The following is a 24,120-nucleotide window of genomic DNA, read 5'->3' as shown; positions in this document are numbered from 1 at the left end:
CACATTGAACGGTGTGAATCTTTATGAATGCTTGCCAAATTTCCTGCAAATATGGACAAATCCAGCACGTAACCATCGATCGGGAGCAAATAATGGATAAGTCTATGACTTGCCAGCGCCCATCAACGCCTTGCTCTGTTCATACCATGACTTCGTGCCGGCAGGTAGCGTGCATGTTCTGCAATCTGTTCCTATTTGAAGGGCTCGTCTTGCTCCCGATCGATGATGATTAGTTGCTCTGAGAAGTGCTAGAGCGATCGATGGGGACGACGACAGAGTCAGGCGCATCGACCGACGGCAAGCAGGCGAGTCCTCCGACGAACCTGTTCCGCGTGGATTTCGCGCTGCGGCTCTTGCTGTTGGCGTTGTCGGTGTCGGCGCTGGTGGTGCTGGTGACCAGCAAGCAGAGCAGGGATTTCCAGACCGGCCTCCCGCCGCCCTTCGCCGTCATCTCTAGGGACGCCAAGTTCCAGCAAGTCCCAGCGTTCATGTAACTTTTATTTGCTAATTAATTAGTTTGCAATTCTTTCTAGCTACGAGAGCAAAGTACAAATCTGACATCTTGATTACTTTTAATTGCGTAGATATCTCTTGGCGGCTCTATGCGTCGCTAGCTTATACAGCTTCGTCACCATCTTCGCTTCCTTATTCGCCATCTCGAGCACCTCGTCATCCACCAGAATCCTCTTCTTCCTCATCCTCTTCGATGCGGTAATTAGTTAATCGTACTAGTAACTAGATGTTACTGCAGCCAGTAAAGCACCAAACTTCTGAATTAATTACATTCTATTTTTACGCACGTGCAGTTGATGGTCGGAGTGATGGCGTCGGCGACGGGGAGCGCCGGGTCAATGGCGTACCTGGGGATTCGGGGGAATTCGCACGCCAACTGGGACAAGATCTGCAACCGCTACCACAAGTTCTGTCGCCACGTCGGCAGCTCCGTCATCGTCTCCTGTGTCGCCGCTATCGTTCTTGTCCTCCTCGTCGTCCTCTCCTCGTACTCGCTCTACCGCCGGAGCGTGTAGTGGAAGATATAGACATCGAACTGGGAACGTTAACTTTCTCCGTTATATTCCGTTAGCTCTGTCTATTTAGTCTTACGATGGTTGACTGATTGCTTGGGGTGTTCCAATCTAATGGGCTGGTCGTTCGCATTGTTTGCTTGTATTTGTTTTTAAAGAAAAGAAAAATTATTTAATAACGATAGGAAATTATAAAATCCTTAAAACATGGAAAAAAATATTTTGAAATATCTCATACTAAATTTTTATGATTTTGTGCCTTGTTTTTTCATTAAAAATTAAATACCAGCCAATGGTTCGAATAGGCCCCACTGAACCGGAAATATTTAATGCAATCCGCCTGACGTTTCTGCCGTTTTATCGGGTTTCTTTAATCCATCTCATTCCGTCGTTCCTCTTGCTCGTCTCGTCTTTTTTCGATTCTTGATCGGTCCGATCGATTGAGCCCTAGAATTTGGGAAGAGGAGGCGAAGGAGATTGAGCTGCGATCGACCGATCGATAATGGCGGCGTATAGGACGCTGGAGGTGAAGCTAATCTCCGCCAAGGAGCTCAAGAACGTCAACGTCTTCGGCAAGATGGACGTCTACGCCGTCGTGTCCATCGTCGGCCTGCCCTGGTCGCCCCGACGCACCCATACCGACAAGAAAGGCGGCAAGAAGCCCTCTTGGAACGCCACCCTCCGCTTCGTAGTCCCCGTCGACCCAGCCGCGTCCGCCAGCCTCGTTCTCCATGTCGCCCTCCGATCGGAGGGCTTCCTCGGCGATCGGAAGATTGGCTATGTCCAGATTCCCGTCAAAGAGCTCCTCGCAAAGGGAGGAGACAAGGATTCGACTCATTTTGGTAGCTACCGGGTCCGCAGGCCCAACTCCGGGAAGCCCAAGGGCGTCATTAATCTCTCCTACAAGTTTCTTGATCCGCCTGGTGAAGCGGGGAGCAGCGCCTCTGCTTCTCCTCCTCCGGGGGCTTACCCTGCAAACGGCGCACGGACGCAGTACACGCCATGTTCGGCCGGGTACGGGTACCCACCTCCTTCTCAGCACGGCTACGCGCTGCAGTACGGGCACGGGGCGGCGGGGCCGCTACATAATAGCAATTTCGGGGGCGGATTGGGCGCGGACCTAGATCTAGGTGGCGCAACCGGCGGATTCCTCCTCGCGTATATGGCGACGAATGCAGCGGCACACGGCGCCTGCCTCGATCCCGGCGTCAGTTGCTAACGCGATGGTGATCCAGGTTACCCAGTTGTTATTCCATCGATTCTTTCGTTCAAAATCCCAGTTTCGATTTGTTCTCAAACCAAAAGAAAAACAGTAGGTTTTTTTTTTTGTATATAAAACAAGATTCGCGGAGGGTTTTCTTCTTGTCGTATCACATATCATTCATTTTCTTCTTGTATCCTATTAAAGAATTAACATCCTCTAAAACCCTAAATTGATTCCCCCATGACTGAAGATTTCGACTTTAATATCATTCAAAAACCCATCTTTTCAGTTTTCAGCAACAGTTCAAAAAATCTATCTAATTTAGGAAATTTTCTAGCAACTTGGAATTCAAGAAGGCGTAATAGATTTTTGAACCACTTGAGAATCAACAAAAGGATGTATCGAACTTGAGGAATGTAAATGATCGAGGACAATGACTTCTTTCCCATACCTCTCAGATTGAAGATTAGATTAGATTTCTTGACTGGTTATTCATGATTCAACGTCAAATGCTCATCACTTTTTATCAGGAACCTTTTCTATCAATTCCGGAATTACATCGAACAGATCAGCAACGAGGCCGTAATCTGCAACCTGTAAAGACCCCACAAATCATCAGAGAAGAACTAGTTGTTCAATTACAGCGTCATGTTTCCATTCTGCAAGCAATTTTTTTCCTCGCATAAATAGATTATTATCCACATGAACAAAGCCTGTTTTTCCTAAACAAGTTATTAACTTGACAGAATAAGGCAGTAAACAAGGCAACCTTTATTTTTAATCATATTGATATCACAATCTGCATTCTTACTTTCAGGTAAAGTTCCTAAATGAATGAAATTTTCATGAACAAGCTCAACGTATTAGTTTCATATTCATTTAAAAAAAAATGTTCAGAGACTTATCTAAGGCTGGATATATTTATTATCTTATTTAATCAAATATTTTTTATATCTTATAAATTTTATATCATCTATAATACGCTAAAAGTGGAAAATAATTACAAGGAAGAACAAAAAATATCAAAGGATAGAGGAACGATGTGAGCAGCTCATATGGGATTCTTTTGACTCATAGTGCCTAACCCGAACTATCTCTAGTTGAGCTTGGTAAAAGCTTGAGCTTGGCTTGAGCTCAACAAGCTTTCTAAAACAGAAATAAGAAAAGAACTAGTAAAGCACATGAGAAATACAGCATAACTAGCAACCTTTTGGTGCAATTCACAACATTCTGATAGCAGTATCCCCACAGTATTTTGTCCTGGATAATAACTTAAATTTCCCATTTAGAGAAGCAATTGATGATTGAGAAAGTAGGAAACAGATTGGCCTATTAAGTAATATCCACTAAGGCTACACTTATCATTTGTTGTTCCTTAATTTTTGTTTTTCCTTTTTATTTCAGGTAAAGGGGCTTCTGAGTTAGGTAAAATAATTTTGTGAAATAGCCATCACTATTGTTCTAATTGAACTAGGGAGGATAGAGACTGACCTGAAAAATGGGTGCATCTGCATCTTTATTTACAACCGCAATGACCTTCGAATCTCTCATTCCTGCTATGTGTTGGATAGCACCAGAAACCCCAAAAGCCATGTACAACTCTGGTGCGACAATTTTTCCAGTCTGACCAACCTGAAATAATTTTTTAAAAAAACAAATGGTGTCATGGGAACAGAATAAATCACAAAAAAGAAGACGAAAAAAAGAGAGGAAAATAAATGGAACTGATGATGAGAAGTTGAGAAGAAAGCCAAGCCACACATGCAGAAGAATGGGGGTGAACTGATTGTGTTGTTATGAACTGTTTACCTGGAGGTCATTGGGTACAAATCCTGCATCCACAGCAGCACGCGTGGCACCAACTATATTAAAAGTAAAACAAATAAGTATTTTCAAACACAAATTGAACTGAGATAAGCATGAGTTAGCATGCATTAACATCTAGTTATGCATTATATTTGAGCATCTCACTTCATGAATATGTATGTTAACACCGTGGCATGGAGGTGCAATAATGTTTTTGTTCTATTTTACTTCTGTCAGGTAACACGCTAAATTAAACAATGTTTTATTGTGTTTCTTGTTAAAAACACAAAAAGATGAGGAGCAAAGAAAAACTTTTACATTAAAGATAAATCACTTTAACATGACGTCCCTTGGTTGAATCGAAATCAAAATGGTTCCTCTCTGTTAATCATAGCTTACTATACAACCTTTTTTGCAGTCATAGGAATATGATTCTCATAAGTGATATCACGCTTGACAATTCTAATTGAAATGACAGTATAACAACTTTTCCGATAATATTTCTTTCTAGACTTTTTTTTAATAAAGTTCTTATCCAATTGTTGGTTCTTCATTTACAAATTGACCTTATAGCTGAGTCAATCAATCAAGTTGCAAAAACATCTATCCTATGGATTTCACACGATTATAAATGATTAATTAGGGCAAGTCCAAATGACCTTGAGTACAGAGAACCCTTACAAACTGTCCATACTGTCTAACCTACAAAACCCAGTCTTTTTGAGAATTAGGACTTCTAATTTCATTTTTAGAGATAGGACGCTACATCCCATTTCTACTGATTTCGGAAACGAAAGAAACAAGCAAAATCTATTGTGTGATAACCTCAGATAAGCTTGTTATCTTATCCTCTACTTAAGAAACCAGAATAGCAAGAGAACAAATTTTCCAATTGCCAATAATAGGTGGGTCTGAAATTTATCAATTATAGAACGAACTGTTCGACGACAAGGAGGACAAAAACAACCAACTTTCAGAACAAGTATATCTTCTTCAGTATCATGATCAATGCTATCTTCCCAATAAGTGAAAAGCATGTATAAAGTATACAACAACCAAAATATTTATTCCACTAAATGAAGTCAACTATATGAAACCTTCTATGTCATTGGGCTTGATCTCCTACTATATCCTCATCTATATTTAAACTTTGCCATGAGGAATAAACTTCGCCATAGCCGGTCCCAAGCACAAATAAAAAATGAGGGTTGTGTTAAGTTGCCAGCCAACGTCAAACAAAGACAAATATTATATATGTATCCATCAAGCATGTATATATAGTATAGTATAATATAGTTACCAAATTACATTAAGTAGCAACAAAAGGAATATTCCATCGTTAGAACTTTTAGCTTAAGATATAATGTAACAAAGAGGTTTTCCTTCAAACAGGGAATGAAGTGCAAAATCAGGACAAATGTGTCTACCACATATAATATGCTATATAAAACAATCAACAGGTACAATTAAAAAAATTGGACGAATGCTGCCTGCACTAGAAGTGAACAAGAAGAATATTATTAACATGCACTTGCTGAAGTAACTGGCTACCTGCTGCACCAAGCTTTTCAGCAAGCTTCTCCAACAATTTAAAGTTCTCAGCACTTTTTAACCCTCGACCTCCAGTGACTACAATGCGTGCGTTTCCAAGATCTGGTCGTTCTGATGCTTGAGATGCAAGCTTCAGCCACCTAGATTTGGGACAAGAAGCTGCAAAAGTGCAATATCAAAGGGATTATAGAATATCCTTCTAATATCATAAAACCATCAGGTGGAAATTTAGAGAGTGATGGGGTCATGAATCACTATTTTAAAGAGAAGGCAGAAGTTCAAGAGAATAAATCATTTTTATTTGACACGGAAGGCCTTGGGGAAGGCAGTTATAAGTATTTTCTTTTCAGAAACCTGCACATTTGTTACTTTCATGATATATTCCCAAAAGATTTGCAAATAAAGGCAAACCCGAAAGAACATTAGATACTGAAATTTCTGGACTTTTATCCTAAGCTTAATTCAAACTAGACAATTTATCTTACCAGTGGCTTTATTTATTTGCAAGCGATAGATGCTATACACATGAATTATATTTTAATAGAAATAAAACTAATGAATTTGCTTGTGTAATGCACTCAAGACCTGCTTGTCATTGGATGCCACGTCCAATGATGAGAGCTAGATTTACAAGAGGACTGTCTAACAGAGGGTTGTTAATTAGTTGAAAAATGAAAAAATTCAACAGCACAACTTGAGGTGAATTTAGAAGACCTTGAAAAAATGGAATGAACCATTTGTTGACAATAAAAGTCACGTCATTTTAGTTTAGGGTTGCAATGAGCTGGTACCAAATTACAAGGTGATATGGTCTTCCATAAATTTCAAAGGGTGGATATGCTTCATGCAGCCAACTCGAATAGTTGTATCTAATAAGGCATGTTGTTATATTGAGTTGATACCAAAACTTCACTAAGCATCCAAACATAGCACAAAGCCTAGATTGCTAACTGTTAATATTTCTGCCATAGTCTCAATGTTGACCAAATACATTAAGTATAATGCACTCCTTTATAGGTAAACGGATCGGCAAAGAATCAGCAAAGCACATTTTTCCACAAATACATATGAGATAAGAGATAACACAAGAAATAAAACATTGCATAGCTCCAGCATTAAAGGGATGTTAAGTCTAACCCTGTGAAACAATGTGAATTTTGACTCAAAAGTCATAACCTAGTATCTTGTTGCAACGATGCATTTTTCCAGCAACACTGGGAACAAGCATGTCTGAATGACAGTTGGAAAAAGAACAAAAGGTAAAAAGATCTAAGCATACCTTCATTGAAGCTTGAGAGATCAACCTTTGAGATAGGTGCCTCACTAGACTTTGAATCGCTTGAGCAAGCAGACACAGTAAAGGACGTGGATCGAATGGTCATTATACAAGGGTCTGCACCCGTATAACGAACAGTAGCAAGAGCATTACCTGCATATATTGGCCTACAAAAAAAAACATATTATTGAGAATGCAAGGCTAACAAATATACTGAGTCACCAAACTCAAAAATACACAACCCAGTCTGAGACGTGATACAAACAACAGGAATATTCCAAAGAAACCTTAAACATTCTCAGAAAAGAGCGTAACCAACTGGTGATTGATAAGAAGTCTCATATGCAAATAACTTCTGGGAAACAAGAGGAAAATCTGAGCAGCTGAAGAAATCAAACTAACAAAATAAACACCATCACAAGACAATGGCAACAGCTAAATCTCAAATTCAAACTTTAACTAGCAAGAAAATAACTAGTCTATTTTTCAAAGAAAACACACACACAGATTAACTAAATTTGCATTAACCAAGGAGCATCCAAATGTGTACCTTGTGAATAATCAAACTAACAAAATAAACACCATCACAAGACAATGGCAACAGCTCAGATATTTCAATTACATTTGCATTAACCAAGTAACAGGTGAAACATCTGTAACAGGTGAAACATCAAGAGCTGCTGCACGTGGTAGCACATTCTTTCCAAATGAGTTTGAGGCAGAAATAATATGTGAATAACTTCCTTTCTTCTGAACCAAATGAACAAGCTCAGCCCAAGTCTCTGCCAATGGGTGCAACAGTATATCTGTATCAGCAACTAGAACCTGCACCACAGTGTGCAGTCAATGTATGCATGATCTAACATTCAAACAATACAAAAATGCATGAGCCTATGAGTCAATTTATCTATTTTTTAAGATGGCACAATTACTTGAATCAACTAAACGGGTATGATCTAGATGGAAAATTAAATGTTGAATATTATATAGTTGTATAAGAAACACGTAATCCACATATAACTGCATGTACGACCTGACTACATAATGCATATAAAATAGTCACAGAGAACTAGTGCACAAACATGTTGTGACATGAATTGGTTTGCAAGACAATGGTAGTGACACTAATTCTTTAGGCATCCTTCAACATAGGATGCTAAGTCACTCGGATTGGAGGATAGGGGTATACAATTTAATATTCATGAAGCCACTCTTTAGGAGTATCTGATAAAAAATTGATTTTATGTTTCTTGACCTCAATGCACAAGGAACAGTAATGGATGCTTTGATATTGCAAGTATCTATTAAGAAGCTTCATTTTTCAGAAGGAATGTGTAATCAAGGTAGGAACCATAACAGCATAATCTACCATTATCCATAACATGGAATTCGAGATTAAAAAAAACTGATAAGAGGATATTCTACAAAAGGGGCTTAGATAGCTTCAATTGTCCATCAATTAATTCTCTGACCACTGCTCAGTAACGACCATAAAGATAGGCTTTTGCATGGCCAAGCTAGACAAAATGATACTCAAAACATGGGCCACTACTGTAAATCACAAAAGAATATTTACCTGTTATGAGGGGGATCTAGACCCAAGCCCAATCTAGATATATCGATCCAAGGAGAAGCATATGCATAATATGTAAGAACAAATGTACAGTTACATCACTTGAACAGTGCACACCAATGTTTTATTATGTTTTCATTAATGTTGAGACATTTTGTTTTTGTTTTGTTTTTTATCTTTTAGAAGGAAACACCCCCAAGGCCCTCCTAGGTACACCAATGTCTATTCTCAATCTGTTCTATTTGATATGGTTTACCTTTGCTTGCATGTCTCATATCTTTCTAGCATTTTTAGGGCACATATTCATCTGTACAAGTCCCTTCTGAATTAATGAAAACCAATAAGCTTTTTCAAATAAACCTGTAATCCTTGGAGTGAATAATAGGCTAAGTGTGAAGCCTTAGTTGTTTGCCCACATATTTCATTACATTTAATAGGTGAATCTTAGAGGATTTGATTGCTAGGATTTTCCTTTTCTGAATCTTAAAACTGATCATCATGAACATTAAGTTTGATATTCTAGATCCATTTTGTTGATAGAAAGCTTTGATACTTTATGTTCTTCCTTCTCAGGGTGGTTAGATTCACGCATCCCTCAACATGTAAATCATTCTATTTCGATATCAGTTCCAGCTATCAGTTATGACATTGGTATGGAAGAAGGAGTACAATGTACAAAACACATCTTGAAGAAAGTACTTTAATTTATAGAGATAAACAAAACATCAAAATCCATCTCATGACTTGGCATCTTAAACTAAATGATGACCTGAAGAAGAGTAATACTTTGAATGAAATATGAAACTTGTGCTTAACATCTATTATGGTGAAAAAGAAGAATCATACAGCTCACAAGGATACCTGTGATATTGAGGGATGACAAGATGCAGCATGAGAAGCAGCTTTCTGGAGGGATGAACCAGACCCACCCAAGAGCACTGAAACAGATTTTTCTTTATTTACTGCAGCTGCAGCTGCTACCGCACTCAGAGAAGATTGTTTTACAAATCCTCCTTCATGCTCAGCTAATACTAATGTGCTTATCTACACAATAATAAAGCGGAATTATAAAGAAAAAAAATACCACGTTAAACAATTGATGACATGAGAGAACCAAAAAGGCCAAAAGTCCATCAGAACTGACGGGTCCATACTACAAATTTTGTGGGATTCCATAAATTCTAGCTTTCAGGGCATTGAAACTTTCGCCTCAGGCCTTTTGTTATTCCAAAGATAGTTTCGGTAATCCAATAAAATATTTTTCCCAAGAAATGCGTAAATAAATTCGACAAAGCTTAATTTTTTTTTTCAACAGTATAGCAATGGGCAGGTGCAGGTGACGAACATTCGAAAGGGAACAACTATTGTATTGAAGAATGCAAGACGCCATGGGAAGCAAGAGGGGACTTACGAGTCGCGAAAACAGACCATGAACTAGAGGAGACGGAGCGCAGGACGAGAAAACTCTGGGATTCCTGAGACACCTCTTTAGCATCGAAGCGGCAGCCATTTTCGAATGGCCGAAACACAGTTACCTCGTGCTGTGAACAGAAACCGCCCTAAATGGCTGCAATTGCTAAAAGAGTTTATTCGCATACGCCAGATCGTGGATCATGAGCCATGATTGGACCCAAAAAGCCACAACACACACATTCATCCATACGATACCTGCTAGATAAGCCCTAGGTTACCGAGAAACCCCCGAATTTTCACTGAACCTCCGGTGAATCGAATCAAAAAGAGGCGAGAAAAGGAGGAAGATGGGCGGGCCTTCGGCCACGACCTGGTGAGGAAGAGGAAGAAGAGAGCGGCCGCGGCGGCGATCGGCTGCGTAGAGTGAAGGCAGAGGCCATACACGGACAAGCATGCCCCGAGTCACTGATGCCGATTGGAAGGGCCCATACGCAACAGAAGAAGAAGCCTCCGCTCCTTGGAGGCCCACATTCATGGGCTTAGATGGGCCCATGGGCCCCACAAACTTGATGTATCAGTTTAACAAAATTGAAGCTCGTGCACTTTAATGGGTGGCCCCACCATAATTACGTAATTAAGTGGTAATCGGTTGCTTGTTCTCTAATTACTTAATTTTGGAGAAATTTTGCTTAAATAGTTAGATGATGGCCCCCATGACAAAGCATTTAATAAAACCTATTATTTCAATTGTCGGCTAATAAATATTTATTTATTGACGCAAACAATGCGTCAAAAAGAGGAGGGAGACAAGAAGAAAAGGACAGCAGATTTGGACGGTGGGTTTGGCTTTGTTGAGATAAGGACCATTGGATCCAGACAGATAATTAATTCATTTTCTAATTAAAAGGGAAAAAATATGGGAAGAAAATCATCACAAAGTGTTTTTAATAAATATCATAATTTTTTTATAAATATTCGAAATCCTGCTTGCTTAGGTAATAATTGGTTGGAGAGTACGGTTCGAATTCTTGAAAAAAGGAAAAGAAAAAAAAATGATAGCCGTCCTCCTGAAGGCGCCAAATTTAGCAGGAGGGCTTTTTGGTAACTTCAACTGGAGAACAAAGACAGCGCCGTGGCGTACACACCGCAGCCACGGGGGAGGTGGCGCAGAAGGATTCCGCTTCCTGTCACCTACTGGTCTCCTTTCTCTCTTCGCCTCTCCACTGGAACGAGTCAGTGAGTCATCGCCGTCGGAAGAATTCGAAAGCAAAGGAGCAGACCCCGCGGAAATCGCGCCTCTGCCCTGCCGTCCGAGCACGATCGCTTCGAGTATGCGTACCTGCCGACTTATCTTTCATCTTTGATCTGATCCTGCTTCTAGTGTACATATTTCTTTCCGGCGCCAAATTCTGATCTCTTTGCCTCTGATGTTTCGATCGCGCTTACTTCTCTGAATCCGAATCGCGGATGCCTTGTTTTTATCGTCCGCAAAGCTTTTTTGATGATATGTGTCGCCTTCTGCATGAGGTTTAAAAGGAGTGATTGGTGTTGCTTCCAAATCGATCATTTGTGTACAAAAGGTTTGGATTTGATCGATGGGTGTTGGAAATGTTGGATTTTTTTTACTTGTCTCTTAGTTGTTACATTATTTGGATCTGAATTACAGTAATGTTGTTCTCATTATTCTATTTCTTTGCGATCAAGAGTTTGGATATTACGGATATCCAAGCAGATTTCCCCCTTTTTGGCGAATAAACAATCCATTTCCCCCATTCATATACTTGACCACATCCCTGTCCTGCTATTTTTGCCTTTTGTTCCTGAAGTGCTCCTTTCCAGGCTAATGTTCTTGCGCGATCTGGATTCTGGAGCCGTTCACTGTTTTCTGTTCAGCCTTTTTATTTGGAACCGATTGCTGCATATAGATATTTTTTTCTGCAAACTCTCATTGTGTAGCAGCTATTTAGATACTTGTTTGATCTCTTAGGGTTGGGAATTAGAGATACAAATCACTTGTCTCAATTACTGGTGAATCCGGAGTCGAGCATGCTTAAGCTTTGGTGTCACTCATACAAACAACTTTTAGCAAACATGTATCGTAACCTGCAACATGTTGTACTCTAGTTGCTTGTTTAAGTTGGTGCTGTATCTACTGGCTCTATGATGAAATTTGAACTTAAGTGGTTCCAGTTATTTTCACTGTCTAAATTTGATTTTGGATGAAAAATGGTGGTTAAGATACCGATTCTAGATTATTAATTTTCATGTATAGTCTTGCCAACTGCAGGCAAACAGACTTGAAAATCATTCGCTTATATCAACTATACCCATATGGAGAATGGCATCCTTTTTATGTTTATGCACGCATAAGAAGCTACTTCATCTTTTCTTACAGGTAAAAAGGAGGTAAATTTGCTAGGACTAGAAAGATAAATGGCAGAAGTTTTGCAAGTGAGTTCGGCTGAGACTGAAGTGAAGCTCTCAGGAAAGGATAATATTGAGGTAATAATTTGTCCACCATAAAAGAATATCTACTGTATTACTATAAAAAAAATACATAAATGTGCATCTTCCTGCATTAACGTGAGAGTTTTAAGTTCCAAAAAATGTTTTCCAAAATATTATAGCTTGGATGTCGACTTTTCCATACAATTTCCAGAGTAGCTAATTGGATATCTGAATATCTCTTCCTAGGAAAGACAATCTTCCGCCTTTTTTTGTTAGATATAACTTGTTTTGGTTGATCATTAGCTTGCTTATTTCAATTAAATTGAGTTTCTTCCAGATTATTTATTTAATATTTAGGAATAAAGGAGGCAGTAAACCCATGAAATCCATTTCATATATAATTGAAATGAAAAACTAAACTAAACCACAGATAAAACTACAGTTCTAAAGGCTTGCTTGCCCAACCAAAAATGCAAGGCACAAAATCTCACAAATGCTAATTTGAGTCAACTGTAGTTCAATATAATTTAAAATAAGCGACCATGTGAAGCCTTTTGTATGGCTCCTAGTTTAGTTCCATACAGAGAATTCTGGACTATGAAGAGGTTTTACAAGCTTAGTTGATGAATTAGTTACTGCTTACTAAGCTACGATACCATATTTTATCCCACATAAGGAGTTGTGGAGAAATGAGAGAGGTTTATGGGCTTGGATGCGTGATTAATATTTTCCTAATTATTTTAGGCCAGTGGTTGAACCTAAGAAGTCAATGATTCAGTTCTTTTATTTATGCAATCTATCACATGTTGTATCCTCAAAATTCATTTGTTTTGTTTTGTTCATCCCTACAATATAAGTGAATACAAGTATCGCTCCCCTGTTGGCTTTGCCAGTCCAATTTTCAAATGAGGTACTGAATATTGGGACCTCTGAATTTAAGAAGGCATTATGTTTGTGCATGTACAAGTTTCATATTCCCGATATATAGGGTGACCTAGGTGATGAGAACGCCATGCTAAATTTATCACTACATGCCATTGGTTTGGATTAAATGAGCATGAAGCTGTGTAAGCTTCTGTTTTTGAGAAGGCATGAGCCTCTAGGGGTTTTGTTCTGGGATGTGTTCAAGCTAGCAAGAAGCTGATGCAAGATATGTACCTTTTTATGTCAAAAGCTTATTTCAGTTAGTCATTCAGTAAATCCTCAGCAGCCTTTTATTATTTACTCAGTGATTGGAAATTTGACCAAAAAACTTGATTTTAGTTTCTGAGCTTCATAAGATGTAGGACTTGTGATTGTTTTCATGAGTTTGGACAATAAATGTTCACAAAGCATCAACCGTGTTAGTTACACATTTATCTGTTTAGAACATGTAACATACTAGCAATTGTGAATTTCATTCCCTTTAGCACAATGAAGTGAAGTATGTGATTACAAACCTAATAAATATATATATATATATATATTACTTTTGCCATGAAAAGCCCACTTTCTGTACTGAATATTTTAATTGCAGGTAGGGGAAAGTGCAAAAACAATTCTCACAAATGGCAACAATGATTTACTGCCAAAAGAAGAAACTAAAGAAGAGGAGGAGTCTGCATCAGACAGAGAATTCATACAAGTTGAGAAGGAACTATTGGTAGATGTAACAGAAAGCTCTCACCTACCCAAGGTGGAACTGGAAGAATCCAAACTCCCTGCAAGCAATGAATCAGGCAAGTCGGAAGCAACTGTAGATTCTCTAAAACTGGTAAAGGAGATTGACGAACTTAAGCTTCAACTTGCCACTGTTCTTGGGAAATTAAATGGTTCAGAAACTGAAAAGGCCTCAATAAAATCCAAGCTTGATCTTGCAAATGAAGAGCTAGAGAAATTCAGCAAGCACTGCGAAGAACTTGAACTTGACCGAAAGTTGATGAAAGATCAGATTGTAGGAGCTGAACTGAAGTATAATTTGCAGCTTGAATCCCTTCAGGAAGCACTAAAAGATACAGATATGAAGCATAAGGAACTTGTTGATGTAAAGGAATCATTCACTGGTTTGTCCACTGAACTTGAGAGTTCAAGAAATAGGATAAAGGCCCTTGAAGTGGAGTTATTGTCCTCTTCTAATGAGCTGCGTAAGCTTGAAGAAGCAAGCAAACAAGCAGAGTTAGAATCAGGAAAAGTGAAGGAGTTGGAGAAGACGTTGGAGTTGACACATGTGACTGCAAAGGATATGGAGGACCTAATAAACAATCTACAAAAGGAGTTGAATGATCTATATGGTAAGATTGCTGAGAAACATAAGATTGAAGAAAAACTTGAAAACACTTTGTTGGAACTTTCAAATTTTCAGGAGACATTAGAAGCCTCAAAATTAGAAGTGGCTAAACTGGAGCATAACATTTCTTCTAAAGATGCCCTCATCCAGGAACTGACTGAAGAACGAAACCTGCATAAGTTTGCTGAAGAAACGTTGAAAGCAGATCTCACATCACTGCAGAAGTTGCTTTTGGCTTCGGAAGAAGACCTGCAAACAAAGGGTTTGAATTTGGGGGAATTGGGGCTGAAACTTCAGGAACAAGTAAAAGAAAGGGAAAGAGTTGAAACTTTATTCAAGGACCAAGAAATTCAGATATCAAATATGAGAAATGATTTAACCAACTTGACCGCAGAGAAGGCAACACTGGAGAGCACTGTGACAGATCTTAATACCAAGTTGTCAGAAAATGATGAACTGTATCACCAACTCGAAGCCAAGTTAAATTTGGCTGAACAAAATTTCAGGGAAACAAATTCACTATTATTACAGACATCAACATACAAGGAGGAACTTGAAAAAAAACTGCAATTGCTTGAACAACAGCACCATGAATTCAGAACAGCCACAGAAGTTTCTACTACAAGAAACTTTGAGCTAGAAGGTCTCATTCAGGCATCAAGTGCAGTTGAAGAGAATATCAGGTCACAGCTAAAGGAATGTGAGTTGAAATTGGCATCAGTTGAGAAGTCCAATGTGGAGCTCAAGCAGCAAATAAATCTTGCGGAGATAAAGTTCCTTGATGCACAGAATGAAATTAAGGAACTCAATGACAAAATAAAAGAACTCACTGCTTCATTGAATGAAGCAGCAGAAGAAAACTCACTATCAAGACATCGCTTAGAAGGTTATGAAGATAAGATCAACCAACTGGAGTCTTCCTTGACCAAGTCATCTTCGAGGAACTCAGAACTTGAAAAGGAGCTTAATGATCTCATCAACAAATGTAGAGAACACGAGGAGCGGGCTATTGCAACACATCACCGTAGTCTTGAGCTGGAAGAATTGATCGGTTCCTCTGATTCTGTGGCTAAAGATGCTCAAAAGAGAGTGGAAGAAATGGAATTGTTGATGGAGACTGCTAATTATCGCAACCAGGAACTTGAGCAACTACTCAGCGTAGAACAGTCAAAACAGAGAGATGCTGAGGCTGAATCAAAGCAGTACAAGATCAAAATCACCGAGCTTGTTTCAGAACTTGAAGCACACAAAACAAGATCAAAGAGCCTTGAATCTGTTCTGCATGCTGCAAATGAAAAAGAGAAAGAGTTGACAGATATCCTTAATACAGCTATTGAAGAAAGAAAAAAGATTGAAGACCTTTCTAATAGTCAGGAGAGAAAACTCAAGGAATCTGATAGTCAAATTCAGATTTTTCAAAATGAATTGAAATACTTGACAGAGAAAGTTGAAAGTGTTCAGGAACAACTGGAGGCTTCTAATCTAAGAGAAAAAAATCTCCTCGAGAAGTTTAGATATGCTCAAGAACAATTGGCTGATCAAGAAAAGACTGTGGGGGAAATTACTGTAAGGAACTTAGATTTAAATTCCTTAACTGAATCTTTAGCCAAAGATTCAGAGTTGAAACTCCAAGATGCTGCAGCGAGCTTAAAGCAGAAGGATTCTGAAGCTAAAGCACTGGTTGAGAAGTTGCACTATCTTGAAGAACAATTGAATTTTTATAAAGAACAGGTGGTTGAATCTACTGAAAGTGCTGCTTCACTCAAGTCAGAGTTGGACGAGAAGGCAGTTTCTCTTGAAAACAACATTGAGGAGCTTAAGCAAAAGTTATCAGAAGCTAATCAAAGAGGTGAACAGACAATTTCAGAAAATGAGTTGCTGTCAGTGACAAACTCAAAGCTCAGGGAAGAGTTGGAAGCTCATCAACACAAAATCAATGAGCTCAATGATTTATTAAAATCCACACATGCTGAGAAGGAGACTATTGCCGAGAAACTTGCTTCTCATTCAAGCACCCTGACCAAATTAAAAGAAGAACATTCAAGAGGTTTGGATCTTCAATTTGCAGCTGAATCTCGTCTTAAAGAAAATGAAACCCACTTGAATGACTCTGTTGAGAAATACAAGCTAAAAGAACGAGAAGCCAATGAACTGAATGAGAAACTGCTTGCTATTGAAACTCAATTGAGAATTTATGAAGAACAGGTCAGTGAGTCAGCAACTCAGAAGGATAAACTGGAAGAGGCTCTATTCAAGATGCAGGATCTGGAAGGACTGGTTGAGCAATTGAAAAACAAGGCTAACAGTTTCCAAACAGAGAATGAAGGTTTAGCAAGACAAATCATTAGTCTCTCTGAGGACCTTGGGACATGCAAGACCAAAATGAATGATTTACAAATAGCATTTGATGCAGCCACTGCAGAGAAAGAAGATTTACTGAAGCAGCTCCATTCTTTGAAGAAAGAATCTGATGATTTCGTGCAACTGCATAAATCTGAGAAAGACCAACTCAAGTTGCAGGTTAGTGGATATATAGTGTCTATTATGTATAAGGGGTGCTCTCAATGCTGTCACACAGACCAAGCTACATAGAGAATCTGACACATGAATAATTTTTGCAGGTTAGCTCTCTTGTGGAAGACAGCACATTGCTCAAAGAAACTTATGAAAAGTTAAGGAATGAACGTGAAACATCTGAAGCACAACTAGAAAGAGAACTGTCTAAACAAAAAGTGAAGGAAGAGTCTCTTAATTCTCTCATTGATAACCTTAGAGCAGAGTTGGCAGAGAAGTCTCTTCTGCAACAACGGGCTTCTGACCTTGAAGAAAAGCTGCTCTTAGCTGAGAAAGCTTATGCACAAGAGGTAATTTCGTTTTACACTTGTGTAGATGTCATTACTTTCAACAATAAATGTCTGGCCTAATACATTACTAGTTCCACAAATACCAATCCTCTCAAATTGAAACCATGGCATCAACAACTGCTGAAGGATGCAGCACTAGGTGCTTAACTAAGAGAGCAAACAAGTGTACTTGAAAATCCCCTTCTTGAAGTACTCTTGTTTGTTAAGTTTCTTAATCCATAGTTGACATAACTTCTAAGGTCTACCACTCACAATCAGTATGAATGTTTTGACTGGTTTGATCTCCTCCTGCCACATGCCGCCTCTAATCTCTCAAACTCTTGTACCAGCATAGTAAGTCCGGTGCACATTCCATTCCATTGCATGCAAAATTTGAAATGATGATTCCAAAATAATGTAGTACAGGAGCGAAGCCTAATTCTAACTAGCAGGAATAATGTTTTTGGACAATCCGTTTTAGATTGAAACCCTATTTTCTCCATGTTGTTCTGTCTATATGTTGTCTATATTTTATATGCTGGTATTGATTTAATTATATTTGACTGCATGCATTTCCTGCTAATCCTGGCTAGATCAATTCTCTGCAAAGAATTCGCATTATGAACAATATAGCAGATCATAGTATTATAGAAGTGGTTGGGTTTATATCAAAATGACTAGTCTCTTTGGAGGTAAAGACCCTATCAATATATACTCACCATGGACACAATAAGCTGCAAGTCTAGTTTAGTCTGGATTTTGTTTTCTTCTCATTAACATCATAATTCAACATTTTGTTCTTGCATTGTTTTTCGACTTGCAGGTTGCTGAAGAAAACAATAAGGTTACAGTTCTTAAGGTAGAACTTGAAGAATTGAAATTTAAACAAAATCAAACTTCTGAAATGGAAAAGAAGATAGTAGAGCTCGAGAACACTCTGCGTTTGGTCCAAACTGCCAGTGACAATGAGGTAATTTTGACAGTCTCCTTCCCATTGGTCAAATTTTTGATAACAGGAACATTGACAAACACATCTCTCCTAATTTTCATTCAATCATTCTCTAGATCAAGAATGGAACTTCCCTAGTTGAAAAAGATGATTCAACTGAGGTGAAATCAAGAGAAATTGGACTCGACGCCTCAACACTGTCAAAGAGGAAGAAACAGAAAAGCAGTGACAGACCAAAGCAGGATACAGAGACAACTACCACAAGCCAAAATGCACATCTCACGACAGAGCGTTCAGAAGGGGTTGCTTTCAAATTTACACTAGGAGTGGCTTTGGTATCAATCATCATTGGCATCATTCTCGGAAAGTGGTACTAGCATGGTTATGAATTTTTTTGACTTTCCAGCCCATATCATAATGCAAGTTCGATGATTGTCGCAAGTGTTGGTTGATCCTGTTGATCGATGAAACAAGTTTTCTGAATTTTGATGATCTTGTTGCAAATTTATATGTTGCTGTTAAGAGGAGTGCATATTCAGTGAGTGTAGGTCATAAGCTAAGAATAGGAATTTATTTATTTTTCCCTTCTTAGCCTTCACCTTGCAGCAGGGGGAATGCATGCAAGTTGCTATGTCATGGTTTTGAGCTTGTAGATGTTCCTTTCTAAGTAAACAAAACATAATATTATGTGTTTTCTATTGATTGTCTAAAAACTCTTTGTTCAAGCCAAATATGGCATCCAGTAGATTACACACTATAGTTAGAGATTATATTTCAGTGTCAAAACTATGGAAGCAGGATCAATTCTAAAATCCTCCATCCTTGCTCCATGTTGTTTTCTTGAATCATTTACTTGTCATTTGAATGGAACATATGGAGATCAAGTAGCCCCAGTATACCAGTTGATAGTTATCAGTTAATTAACCTTGTATATTATTTATTTATGCTCATTTAATTCTCATTTTGAAACGAAATGTATTCAGATTTCTCCCATTTCTCTTAGAAAAAGAAAAGGTTCTGCACTATTTAGCTTTATCTTTGTATCACTTGTGTCACCATCTATGATAAAAGCAATATGTAATTAGGGACATAATCAATGACACCTAATTAATGAGTTATTAGTATCTCCTTTCAAATTATTTATTTATTTAAATATTAGAACAATCACTAGGCAAATGGATAGTCTTTATTCTCTTGTGTGCCACCCTACCTAACATGATCCTTAGGTTCAAAGAATAGTTAATAGATAGCATACAAGTTCGCAATGAAATCTTTTTAGGTGGGAAGCAAATGACATGCTTTACACAATTATGTGGTCAATTATAGCGAGTGGTTTAATTTGCTAGACAAAACTTAATATAAAGAGGTTTTCCACTCTATTTTACTTGAAAAAATGAATTTAAAAAAAAACAATCTTTATTGTTAGTCAATCAACAGTCGACATCAAGTTATCTAAGATTCTAGGGTTTTCATGCAAAACATGTATAAAGCCCTCATTCTTTCATATCAGTTGTTCTGTTTTTCTGCCTAACTTGAAAAGTTGTATTCTGCTTCTTTTTGACCATTATTTGGTCCTAGAAATGGACCAATTCAATCAATAATCATGCTAATCTAGTTAAATTTGATTAGATCAATTGCCAAACATTCTGAGTCAGGCCCATTGTACCCCACACTTTAATTGTTATTTTAAAATTTTATATAAATATATATATATATATATATGATTTAAACTTTTGATGACTAAAATTTGGATGATGATATTTCTTGGAAATTTCAACTTATTAACTCCACATCAACCACCTTGAAATCAATATACATTGTCTAACTTTTTTTCTTTTAAAAAAAATATTATGATTAGATTAACTATTCAGGCTCTCTTTTAATTAAATAATGCTACAGTAGCTGCATGGTTTGTCAACACCATGAATGTGATTAATTATCAAACCCCTTATCTTTATAAAAGAATTGAGAAGCCAAGAACTTTACACGTCTACTTGCCAAGAAACTTCACCAATCTTTAAACTCGATCACCAACTTGATTATTTACAAGCAATTGACAAGTTTTCCTTGGACTAATTCAATTAAATATTTATACATGCAATTTCACTCAAACTCATTCCATATATTTCCATTTAACTTGTACACAAACTACTTAGTAAAATCAGTTGGCGATCATAGGTTCTCGATAAATCTATCTATCTTCGAATTCGCGTAAGCAAATTAATGAATGATTAACTCCGACTAATCATAGTTGATCCGATACGATTTGCTTCTTTAAAAAAAATAATATTAGGATCATAATTTATTTTGTCCATGGAGTAGGAGCTAGGAGGAAGCCAAGTTATTTGGGACACGGCAAGGAGAGGAAGGGGGACAAATGCAAGTGTCGGCACGGTTGATGGATGACAATATATATTAATTATATATATGTAGATTTTGACATTTATTAACTCCTTTTTGTCTTCCCTACAAGCTTCATATTTTGGCTTCCACAAGCTTTATTTGCCTTCTGTCACACTCAATCACCATTCTTAATTTGGTCCCCTACTTAATTGTTAATTTCCTTCGACCTTTGAGAAAAAACTGAGAGAGAGGTTTGATTAGTCATCCACCTTTTTGACCTACAAACCACGAATCTAATGCTCCTAATTATTAAGATCGAGTGTGAAAGAGGAGAAAAGGGTTTAACTTCACATGTAGGTTCCTTGCTACTTTTTGCTGTCTTCGATGAAAGAAAAGGTTAATCAGTCCACCAACTGCATGCTTAAAGATCAATCTATATTTCTAATTAGCTAGCTTAATTCTGCATAGTGATTATATAGTTCTTGTTCCTCTTTTGAGGCTCACACCCATGCATCTGTCAATGTCACTGCATGAGAGTCCAATTGTCAGTGATTGCTGCAGCATTCCTGAAAGAAACGCCATCGCATGGCTTAGCTCGATATCTCACCAATATATTAATAGCTTTCTCCATATATAATTAATTATTAACTTTCTGCCACTTCTTCATTTAATTCTTCATCAATGCATCATTGACTTCGACCCACAAATTCTACATTTGTTAGGTTCTCATATCAGCCACGCACGACCCTCAAGAAAGTCAACATAATTCCAAGGCTAGCGCAGCTTTTTATTTTAGCCATGTGTTGAATGGCAGATACCTCCTAAATCATGCATGCATCAGAGAGATGAAATGATTAATTAGGTCCAGTGTGAATTTAGATTTTAGATGGTTATTAATTAGCTAGCACCATTTGATCTTTGTTTTTTTTCTACCAAAAAGACAAACACATGCATAGGAAAAGGTGTTGTTCGACTTTTTTGGAGAGATGTGAGCATGTTTGACTGGACTCAATCAGAGAAGAGCCTAACCCTACATATACACGCAACGCAAGCTAAGGTATGAAGTTTAGAAGTTGTTGTATTATATATATACAGATGCTGTTGGCTAATTGGCTTTAGTTTCCAGATATATATATTTATTTATATGATCGATCAACAGTTGAAACCCAAAGTTGACGTCTTATCTAGGAGGATTAAGGATCGATCAGGGATGATGATGAGCTGCTTGGAGAAAAGAGAGGTGAGGCATTACAACAGATCTGAAACGCCTCGCATTAGATGGACTGAAGAGCTGCATAGCCTCTTCATTCAAGCTGTTCATAGCCTCGGAGGATGCAACAGTAAGTTTTATTTACTCGATCTCTCAAAATTAATGATCTGAAACACGGTGCAAAAAGTTCTAGGGTTTTGTTTTCTTATTAGCGAAGAAGATGAATGATTACTGTGGTTAATTAATTGATTAATTCTTGCAGAAGCAACTCCGAAGCAGATCTTGCAGTTTATGGGAGTGAAGGAACTCGGCATATCTCACGTTAAAAGCCACCTACAAGTGAGTTTATTAATTTGTCCATGCCTACGGCTTCAGATCTTTGTTAATTGTTAATGAATTAATCAGAAATGAATACTAATTAGTTATTGCTTAGTTCGCATAAATTCAATAAATCCGATAACATCTTTTTTCTTATTTCTGTTTTCTGTACCCTCGAAAATAATAGATTTTGTTAAGATTCAAGATTAATTATTCTTAATTAATCATGTGACATTAATTCTGAGAGGAAATTACATATAATCGACACAGAATTGTGATTCCAAATGTTCTTAATGAATGCTCTTTTGTGATAGATGTACAGGATCACCAGCAGCCAATCCACACTCGACTGCACCTCTCAATCTAACCAAAAACATTGCAGAAAGAGAAAGAGAAGTGCCTGGAGGACTTCATCACCACTACTTCACTCTCAAGATCATTCACACCAAAACTCTACATTCCATAATTCCAAGTACATTTTCCAACTGTGAGTAGTTATATATATATTAATTATTAAGTTCTCATGATTAGTTGATGCATATATATATAATTAAATTTGGAAATTTCTTAACTCTGAACACTTCCACACAGACCTTCCTTCGACATGTTGCTGAGGGAGTGGATGCTGAAGCACCCAATTAGCAATCACCCAAATGAGGTTCTAATTATAATGTTAATTTTAATTATGTGATTATCATGCATCTTAGCTTTAATTAAGTTATTGAGCTGAATAATTGCATGGATTTTGCAGACTGTGGCTGTGAAAGAGATGGACTGTGAGCTGACTCTGTCATCCCTGAACCAAGCATCCATACTCGATCGCGTAGATACATATCAGAAACCGGCGAGGAAAGAGGGGACTACTGATGACTGCTGGGGCACAACTTCAAGTGTAGATTTCCATGAAAGGGAAGGTTCAGTGACGAGGAGTAGAGATGGTGATGCTTCCTGCTGCCAACACTTGAACTTGGAGCTAACCATATCATCATCTTCTTGTTCTTGCCAATCACTGCTGTAGCAGACATGAATTATTCAGTTAATTATATATAGAGGCAAAAGAAAAAAGTGAGGCCGGATTATTGATATGTACACAACGATCATTAGGCAAGTTTATACTGTGTAAAGTAAAGATAAGTTAATTAAGAAATGCATGCTTCACTTTGAAAATGTGATAATAAAAAGTTTTCCTAGGATTTGATCATATAGATTCTCATAGCCTTCGATCAATTAAGTGGAGAATCATATATATTAACAAAGTGATCGATGAGGTGTTAAGTTTTGTATAATTAAGCAGGTGTCAGTGGCTCTTAATTTTTGACGTTGTCACAGTACTTGTTATATATCAGTAACAGTGAGCAGATGCTATGTTTAATTTATTTAATTATGTGTTATAGTTTTATTTAATTAGGTGTTCACTAATATGTAAAATAAGCAATTGTCACAATTCTAGTTGAATTGATTTCACAATTTTATTATATACATGTTGTTCTAAACTTGTTTTTTTGACATGTGTTGAGCAGTGTGTTTGATGTGTAAATGGAAATTGATTTTACAAAAAATTATTATAAAACATGATGAATTTGCAATATAAGCATGGTCCTAAAAGGGTTGAGATTTTTATTTTTCTTAATCATGCAATAATGAAGGAATTTCTATATGCAATAGTGTTCTTACGATAGTACTATTTCATTTAATAATAAACAGTAGCATTAACTATACCATTTGCATACAAAATTTAAAAATATATATATAATTTCATATATTTTTAATACGTAGGTTCCACCGATGCGATACAATGGTAAACATACATAGGAACATAGCAGCATTAAGAAGATCAAAATTTGAAATTCCAATAAAATAAATATTTAAAATTCCAACTTCTAAATGTACTATTA

The 24,120-nt window shown here is 37.5% G+C and overlaps 5 protein-coding genes across 6 annotated transcripts; 4 read left to right on the top strand and 1 right to left on the bottom strand.

Moving 5' to 3' along the window:
* Positions 1–215: 215 nt before the first annotated feature.
* On the top strand, positions 216–1,204 carry LOC141839441 (CASP-like protein 1D1). Its single transcript, XM_074727186.1, has 3 exons — positions 216–490; positions 585–711; positions 807–1,204. The coding sequence occupies exons 1-3, from the start codon at positions 261–263 to the stop codon at positions 1,026–1,028; spliced, it is 579 nt and encodes a 192-aa protein (XP_074583287.1). The 5' UTR covers positions 216–260; the 3' UTR covers positions 1,029–1,204.
* A 146-nt stretch (positions 1,205–1,350) lies between these two features.
* On the top strand, positions 1,351–2,389 carry LOC141839440 (protein SRC2-like). The gene has a single exon (XM_074727184.1). It carries the CDS (start codon positions 1,528–1,530, stop codon positions 2,242–2,244), a length of 717 nt encoding a protein of 238 aa, XP_074583285.1. The 5' UTR covers positions 1,351–1,527; the 3' UTR covers positions 2,245–2,389.
* Positions 2,390–2,470: 81 nt separating this feature from the next.
* On the bottom strand, positions 2,471–10,266 carry LOC141839442 (electron transfer flavoprotein subunit alpha, mitochondrial). The gene is given in 8 exon segments (XM_074727187.1): positions 2,471–2,823; positions 3,721–3,861; positions 4,039–4,091; positions 5,587–5,745; positions 6,866–7,088; positions 7,505–7,687; positions 9,297–9,479; positions 9,847–10,266. Coding segments are annotated over 8 exon segments (1,119 nt in total). The 5' UTR covers positions 9,946–10,266; the 3' UTR covers positions 2,471–2,745.
* A 768-nt stretch (positions 10,267–11,034) lies between these two features.
* Positions 11,035–19,067, top strand: LOC141840648 (uncharacterized). Its single transcript, XM_074728697.1, has 6 exons — positions 11,035–11,177; positions 12,244–12,350; positions 13,813–17,082; positions 17,184–17,426; positions 18,229–18,375; positions 18,471–19,067. The coding sequence occupies exons 2-6, from the start codon at positions 12,282–12,284 to the stop codon at positions 18,729–18,731; spliced, it is 3,990 nt and encodes a 1,329-aa protein (XP_074584798.1). The 5' UTR covers positions 11,035–11,177; positions 12,244–12,281; the 3' UTR covers positions 18,732–19,067.
* A 2,744-nt stretch (positions 19,068–21,811) lies between these two features.
* Positions 21,812–23,426, top strand: LOC141842342 (uncharacterized). Of its 2 annotated transcripts, none has more exons than XM_074730552.1 (5): positions 21,812–22,037; positions 22,170–22,246; positions 22,540–22,697; positions 22,817–22,883; positions 22,977–23,426. In XM_074730552.1, exons 1-5 carry the CDS (start codon positions 21,842–21,844, stop codon positions 23,241–23,243), a joined length of 765 nt encoding a protein of 254 aa, XP_074586653.1. In that variant the 5' UTR covers positions 21,812–21,841; the 3' UTR covers positions 23,244–23,426. The 2 variants fall into 2 exon arrangements, with proteins under 2 accessions (XP_074586653.1, XP_074586652.1); XM_074730551.1 differs by having other exon boundaries at positions 21,813–22,037; positions 22,540–22,712.
* Positions 23,427–24,120: the final 694 nt, after the last annotated feature.

The sequence above is a fragment of the Curcuma longa genome, chromosome 11 (genome assembly GCF_044706935.1).
Source record: "Curcuma longa cultivar G26 ecotype Majalengka, Jawa Barat chromosome 11, ITB_CL_G26_1.1, whole genome shotgun sequence".
NCBI lineage: Eukaryota > Viridiplantae > Streptophyta > Magnoliopsida > Zingiberales > Zingiberaceae > Curcuma > Curcuma longa.
This window is presented reverse-complemented; position numbering and strand designations above follow the sequence as displayed.

Bases quoted from the DNA above. Each gene is read 5' to 3' on its own strand.
- LOC141840648 (XM_074728697.1), top strand. From the start codon at position 12,282: ATGGCAGAAGTTTTGCAAGTGAGTTCGGCTGAGACTGAAGTGAAGCTC. The intron at 12,351-13,812 runs GTAATAATTTGT...TTTTAATTGCAG, and splicing joins CAGGAAAGGATAATATTGAG to GTAGGGGAAAGTGCAAAAAC. The intron at 18,376-18,470 runs GTAATTTTGACA...ATCATTCTCTAG, and splicing joins AAACTGCCAGTGACAATGAG to ATCAAGAATGGAACTTCCCT.
- LOC141839440 (XM_074727184.1), top strand. From the start codon at position 1,528: ATGGCGGCGTATAGGACGCTGGAGGTGAAGCTAATCTCCGCCAAGGAG.
- LOC141839441 (XM_074727186.1), top strand. From the start codon at position 261: ATGGGGACGACGACAGAGTCAGGCGCATCGACCGACGGCAAGCAGGCG. The intron at 491-584 runs GTAACTTTTATT...TTAATTGCGTAG, and splicing joins CAGCAAGTCCCAGCGTTCAT to ATATCTCTTGGCGGCTCTAT. The intron at 712-806 runs GTAATTAGTTAA...ACGCACGTGCAG, and splicing joins TCCTCATCCTCTTCGATGCG to TTGATGGTCGGAGTGATGGC.
- LOC141842342 (XM_074730551.1), top strand. From the start codon at position 21,842: ATGATCGATCAACAGTTGAAACCCAAAGTTGACGTCTTATCTAGGAGG. The intron at 22,038-22,169 runs GTAAGTTTTATT...TAATTCTTGCAG, and splicing joins TAGCCTCGGAGGATGCAACA to AAGCAACTCCGAAGCAGATC. The intron at 22,884-22,976 runs GTTCTAATTATA...TGGATTTTGCAG, and splicing joins TTAGCAATCACCCAAATGAG to ACTGTGGCTGTGAAAGAGAT.